The sequence below is a fragment of the Coenobita brevimanus genome, chromosome 105 (assembly GCF_032717465.1).
Source record: "Coenobita brevimanus isolate Jiangsu-jjx chromosome 105, ASM3271746v2, whole genome shotgun sequence".
Taxonomy (NCBI): Eukaryota; Metazoa; Arthropoda; class Malacostraca; order Decapoda; family Coenobitidae; genus Coenobita; species Coenobita brevimanus.
In genome coordinates this window covers 18269875-18277254 of record NC_137058.1, presented here as the reverse complement: position 1 = coordinate 18277254, position 7380 = coordinate 18269875, and the positions used below count along the sequence as shown (strand labels likewise).

General features: G+C 42.0%; 1 protein-coding gene across 1 annotated transcript; it reads right to left on the bottom strand.

Moving 5' to 3' along the window:
- Positions 1-957: 957 nt before the first annotated feature.
- LOC145416243 (putative CENPB DNA-binding domain-containing protein 1) lies at positions 958-1407 on the bottom strand. Its single transcript, XM_080285246.1, has one exon. It carries the CDS (start codon positions 1405-1407, stop codon positions 958-960), a length of 450 nt encoding a protein of 149 aa, XP_080141372.1.
- Between the last annotated feature and the right edge of the window lie 5973 nt (positions 1408-7380).

Genomic DNA, 7380 nt, shown 5'->3' with positions numbered 1-7380 from the left:
AATACAGACAGAGGGAGATAGTTCCAGAGTTGACCTGTTGCATAAATGAAGGACTGGGAGTAACGGTTAACTCTTGCATTAGAGAGCTGAACAGAAAAGGGATGAGAGCTTCCTGCTAGACGAATGCTACACGCCCGTCATTGAGGTGGAGGGAGTAGTGACCATTGAAGTAGCGATAGAAAAGAGATAAAAATGCATCAGTGTGGCAAAGAGAGATACAGGTTGAAGGGAGCCAGAAAGAGGAGGAGAGTTAATGAGACGAAAAGCCTTTGACTCCACCCTGTTGAGAAGAGCTGTATGCCTTGAATGTCACAAGCACCTCCTGCTCCATGGGTTGCAACAATGACTTGATCCTGGAGGGCAGGAACACCACCTCTATGTTGCATGCCCAGTTCTCCATCGCAGGAGGATGGCTAGGTGCGCCACCACCACAAAAAATCTGTTTGCCAAGTTGTTCCTCGAGGAATACTTTTTGAGCACACGAGAGAGGTAGGAGTGGAAATAGGATGAATAGATATCGGAAGTCAGCCAGGCCTTCTTGTCTGACTTCCAAATCATCCCTAAATTCTCCTTAACATACCCCACCAGAACCCTCGGTTTTTGGAGTGGTAGACAAGGAATGGACTTGAGGTCACCTTCGGCATTATCCCCAACAGCAGTATAAGCCCATTTTTCAAGGCCTTGAACCCTGGTGCAGACTTTTCATGTTGCAAGATATACATTTGAGGATGTTCTCTTCGAAAAGAGCCAAGTCCCATCAAAATTCAAAACCTGTTTCACACTGCAGCCATCCTACACAATGATGTGCTTAAGTTTGTCAGGGAACAATGCCACCACCACTGAACCTGCACTCGCTGCCTCACCAGACATCTTGACGTTGTGGAGGTTTGACTGACTCTTAAACCAGTAGAACCATCCATGGCTAGCCTTAAAGGTTTCACTAGCATCAAGATTGCATCACACCTTTAATTCATCCCACAGGGAGGCAGCCTTCGTGCATATGATTGCCTGACTCATGGGCACCTTCCTCCCGTTCTGGTCCTCCACCCACATGCGGAGCATCCACTCTAGCTCCTCCATTGCAGTCTCTCTATGCCAGGTGAGACAGGAGGCAGTGAAGATAGCAACCTTCCCAGCAGCAGCCTTGATGGCCTGCTCCTTCTTGATGATGGTGGAGACAATCGACTGGGCCAGGTGAAGAGCCGAGGTGATGGCACTCACGCCCTCGCCTTTGTCATGGCGCTTAAGAATATCAAACTTCACTTCCAGACACACAGTTTTACAAGCGTGCTTCGTGGGAACATCACCAACACCAACACTAGCAAGCCGCTTATCACCCCAGCTAGGGTCACCACTACCACCACTGGCACCACTAGCCCCACAATGTGCAGCACTCTTACCAGACATGATCACAACAGTTTAGGCCAAAATTCATATAAAATCACACACGACACACGATTTATATCACTGCTCTACTCATGATGCTGCTGGGACACAGTTAAAATACACTATGATAGCAGTTTGCGTGATGGTGATACAACATGAAGGGGGGGTAGGCGAGTGCAAGAGAGTTCTTCACTGAGAGACAGCCAGTGTGAGAAAAACAATATGGGTGTGCGTGGGGTTAGCGCTGGGTGGGGGGGCTGCGTGAGCATTTCTGTTCATCCTGGCAGGCGGGAGGGCTCAGCTGACCACGGGAATGTGCGTGATTCAAACTTTTGGCCCATCGCTCCTGGATGAAACATAAGGACCCACCGTTAAACCGGGACTCAGCCATCGTTAGGCAGGGTACGGTGGTATTTCTACCTCTATCAGTAATCCGGGATATCACCTATAAGGGTTTTGTAAATCGTGGTTTGTCAGTACGTCAGTTTGCTGAAGTAACCGAAGTGCAGAGTGGGGCATCGCAATCTAAAATTCAACTCTGCAGTTGCAATTCCGCAACCTCTGACCCTTATCTTCCGCTTCTGCAATTCTGCAATAAACTTGGAATGTGCAGTTCTGCTACCTCTATACTGCAACCACTATCCAGTTTCACAATTTTCAGTACAAAGTTCACAGACCGGGGGTAAATCGATTGGTAATGTAGTGAATTATTGTATTTATAATCTATTTATTACATTAATTTCCCACAATGACACTCAGTCACTGTGACCCTCACTACTCACTAGTGACGCTGTTGATAACTTCACTTGGGCCACTTTTCAGAGTCCTCACTGACTCAGAAGTTCACACTTGACACTTGACACTGCTTCACACCCACACGTCACAACTGTGCATGTTTAGTTATGCATGCCACAGAATTTACTGCCATGCTGGCTTATAGTAAATCATATCGTATCATATCAGGTAATTTCTCCTGGTATCACCCGTCCCTGTTGCTAACTGATGCAGTGACGCCTGCATACTTTCTTGGAACCACCAAACGATTTCACTAAACTGTGGAAGAGAAACATCCCCAAGTGAATGGATTATTAAAATTGGCAACTTAACAACAGGGTAGGCATACATAGTTTATCAGCCGTCTTTACAATCAGTTATTATCACACGCTCTATTCATATTGGTTTACTGGCCAGGGATGAAGTGGCAGTGGGGGGGATGGGCAGTGGATTGACAAGGTAACTCCACACTCACTCTTTCTCTAATCCACTCACTCCATTCATGTCCAGCTTCGACCACCCACTCCAACACAACTCATGCCACATTACTCCAATACATGTCAGTCCACTCCGTTTCAACCAGTCACTTTTCACTGACTATATCCTTGCCATCCTCTACCCTTCTACTCATTATCAGATGAACACTACCCAAACTCACATTGACTACAAACGATTTTCCTCAAGCACCTTACTCAAGTTTTCTGGCAAATAATCATGTCCGTTTATGTGAATAATTTGTGGTACTCTACATAAACTGATAACTGTAAGTATTTATTTTTTACAGCCTCCACCACTAGAAGCTCCTCCCCCAAGTTGTCTGGTTGTAGCAAGAATGAAATCTAAAAGTCATCGTTTAAACGGGGTCACCTAGTGACAGTGTATATCGCCTTGAATGCGGGCTATAACAGGCATAATTATATGTACTATATTTGTGTGTTCACTCGTTTGCATTTATTTAGTTGCCTGTACATGTAGTCATGTGTTAATTTGTTTCTTTTTGCCATTAAATAAGAACAAACAGATAATAGTCAGAGTGATATATTATGCATTCGCAGGCATAGGCATGTAAAATTATTCACGATAGATATTGTTATTTTCATCACAGTATGTATTGACAGTTTATTGTAGTGATAATTACCCTGCTTTTAGCCATCAATTGCAAGTATTTTGATTGTTGAAATCGGTTTCACAAGTGTTTGAATGCCGTCAATTCCAATTTAGGTAATGTTTTCTCATGCTGTATATTGCCTACCAGTATACAGTATATATGATGGCAACGAGACACACGAGCTTCTTCTGGACACAGTTAACAGCGTTACTCTTTTCGTATCTTCGGCTTTAATACGAGTAAAGGACCTTCCTATTGCACAAAGGCCGTTAATACAGCATATCGAAATTTGCTCTTTCTACGCTTTACTAAGTTTGCATAAGTACGGCGAATATACGAAATAATGTTATTTTCATTAAGCGTACACACAGACAGACAGACACACACACACACACACACACACACACACACACACACACACACACACACACACACACACACACACACACACACGCACGCACGCGCGCGCGCATACGTGAGAAATATGTACAACAACATCATCAACTTGTCCTGTACAACTATATCATAACTCACTGATCTTCCGGGCCACGATTTCTCGAGCGAACGTGTCACAGAGAACTAGAAATTCATTAGGCACAGTATTTTAAACTTAACTATTCAAGTGATTCAGTAAAGTTACAAATCCTTCAAAGCGGATGAGAGGTCTCAAGTACAGATTGAATATGGGGTTTTGTTCCCGTAAACCCCGGCAAATTATAGTGGCAGTAATTTTTACTGCCATTTGAAAGGAACACAAAATGTAAATATATTTTCAGATTACTCGACTCCACATATTGCTACTTTGGTCACTTTACTAATATTCATTGGCCACTTGGATTTATTTACATGTAAATGTGTGTGACTGAGTGGATAACAAAAAAAAAAAAACAGCTCTAGATATGTATGTGATTATAAGAATCGTACACAGCCACCACCGCCGACTTTATGTAACACCCTAACTACCCACCCTTGCCCTCCCATTATACCTGGGCAAACACACCAACATCACCACACTACCAATCCACTCACTTCCAATTTCCCCATCATTATGCTTCAAGCCCACCATTCCCACCTGTCTAACTTCATTCTCAACCCTAAATACAGAAAATCACAGTATTCCTGTACTTGATTTTCATTCCCCTCAAACACCTCCTTTCATGATTCACACCAGATACGTACAAGCTGTATTACAGAATCTCTCAACAGACAAAGCCACTGGTCCAGATGAAATTCCTTCAATAGTACTTAAAAATTCCTCCTCAGTGTTGGCTCCTGTATTAGTTAAATTTTTCCGCTTATGCATCCGTACCTCAAGTTTTCCAGCCTCTTGGAAAGAAGCAAATATCCATCCTGTTCCTAAAAAGGAGGCAACTTCTGATCCATCAAACTATAGACCAATTGCAGTAACTTCCGTTCTCGGTAAAGTTTTTGAGACACAAATTAACAAAAGCATAGTTAAGCATCTAGAAATCAATAAATTAATCAATGATCGGCAGTACGGATTTAGACAAGAACGTTCAACTGTAGATATTTGTTGCCTTCTTACTCATTAGCTTAACAAAACAATAGACCAACATGGTGGAACACACATAGGAGCACTTGATATTTCAAAAGCATTTGACAGAGTATGGCACCAGGCCTTATTGTCTAAGATGTCACACTATGGCCTTGCATCACCGGTTCCTCTAATTTCTTCATACCTTCATAATAGAAAAATACGGATCATGGTAGATGGAATTTATTCTCAGTTTCATTCCATAAATGCTGGCATACCTCAGGGATCAGCTTTGGCGCCAACCCTCTTTCTCATTCATATTAATGACCTATCTGTCACTCACAGCCCAATACACTCTTATGCTGATGACTCGACCCTTCACAGTTCTTTCACATTTAGTACCTCCTTTACACAATGCGATATTATAAATTCCCAAATAAACACAGCAATTTCTCCGAACCAGGACTTTTCTAAAAATAATCAATGGGGACAAAAAAATCTGGTCTCATTTAATGAAAACTAAATACATTAATTTCTCCAACAGAAAGAATCCCTCGAACTTTCTCATAATTTTAAATGATGTCAATATTCCCATATCCACTACAATTGATATCCTACAGTAGGTGTTACTCCAAACCCCATCCTAAGCTGGACAGCTTATGTTAAATCCCTTGCTAAAAATGCTTCTAAAAAACTGGGACTTACGTACAGAGTTCGTGAGTTATTCACTGACGAGCAGATGGCCACAATATACAAGAGTCATGTGTGTTCTCAGATCGAACACTGGTCACCACTGTGGAATGGATGTGGAGCGGTTGCATTGAGGTAGTTGGACAAAATTCAAAATAAAGCCATTAGATTAATCAATACTCCTGCCATAACGCAGGACCTTCCTCCATTATCAGTACGTAGAGATGTTGCTTCTTTAGCACTATTTTATCGTTATTTTTACCGTAAGTGCTCTGATGAACTGGCTTCACTTGTGCCTCCCCTTCACATTTTCTCCCGAAATACTCGGGCAACTGGGAGCGCCCACGAACTCCCACTCTCTCCTCCACAATGCAGAACCTCTGCTTATCAAAATTCATTTATCCCCAGAACTATACTCACTGGAATTCATTTCCTGGGAGTTGTTATAAGTACTTTATGAATGGAGGATGCCTTTAGGCACATGGACTTATTTTTGTTTCTTTGTTTTTCCTTCATTCATTATCAAAAAAAAAAAAAAAAAAAAAAAAAGCTCTTATTCCAGCCTCCACTCCCATCCACTTCGCTGCACTTCACATCTAATGGGCTGTACTCCACCTTTCCTACTCTTTCGCTTCTCCCTCGCCATCCCCAGTCACCCATCACCTCATTGCACATCACAACCCTAACCATTTACCACTCCACCTGACTCAATCAGCCCTTCCCCATCCATCCATCTCTTCATCATCCATTCTTACACCCCCCATCTACGTGTCCACCACCCACCTAATCAAACCACTCACTCACCCCTATCATAACATCAGCCTCCACACCCTTACCTACCCCCTACTCCCACTCGTCCCCACCCCGTCAGCTGTTCCCCTACAAATTCGTACAAATTTAGCATCACTGGACGAGGTATGTGGCGCGGTTATCTCATCCATGTTCACGTCAGCATGTGTGTGTTATTACAGAACCAGACGGATGGCGGAAAATTTCACGAGAATAATTGAAGCATAAACACACACACACACACACACACACACACACACACACACACACACAGCCGCACCTATCAAAGAGTATCTTTGTCTGTTTGTATTCTATAGAAATCGAGGGGAATGCACAAAAAAACTCTCTAAACAGCGTTAATTTAGATGGCATACCATGACAAAGTAAAATGTCTACATTACAGTTGCGTTAAGTGGCGCGTTGATGAAAAAGATTAGAATTGCTTTAGACAAAATCGTCAACATGGTGGAAACATGATTAGAAATTAAGGTAAATTTTTTTCCTTTTACAGTCATGTAGTTACTGTATTAGCTACAACAAGCCGGATGAGTCAACAGACTGGTGGGGTGGGTAAGGCGAGCTGGGTAGGTGGGCAGGACATTTAGATGACGGTGGACACACAGGGTGATTCATAAGTCAGTGAAACATTTTAAAAATCCACCACTAATAAACGACGCAACAGATAGCACATTTTATTACACGGAAATATAGGTAAACTCTCCAAGTTTTTCTACATACCTTACAAATGCTCAGTCTGTCCACCTTTACTGATGCGGTAGATATCTATGCGGTGAATTTCTAAAATGTTTCACGGACTTATGAATCACCCTGTATATATATATATATATATATATATATATATATATATATATATATATATATATATATATATATATATATATATATATATATATATATATATATATATATATATATATATATATATATATATATATATATATATATATATATATCATCTCATTGGATCCCAGGGGTGCTGGGCAAGGCAGGGCGCTGGGTGGGTACTAAGCGTACCACCCTCCGCCTATCGGCTCATAGTCGCGAAGCTCATAGGTCCCTACCCGGTGGTTCCCTACTTTATAAAGACTTGAAAAATCCCAGTTCTGTCCAATATTCC

Coding starts and splice junctions, on each gene's coding strand:
- LOC145416243 (XM_080285246.1), bottom strand. CDS start 1,407: ATGTCTGGTAAGAGTGCTGCACATTGTGGGGCTAGTGGTGCCAGTGGT.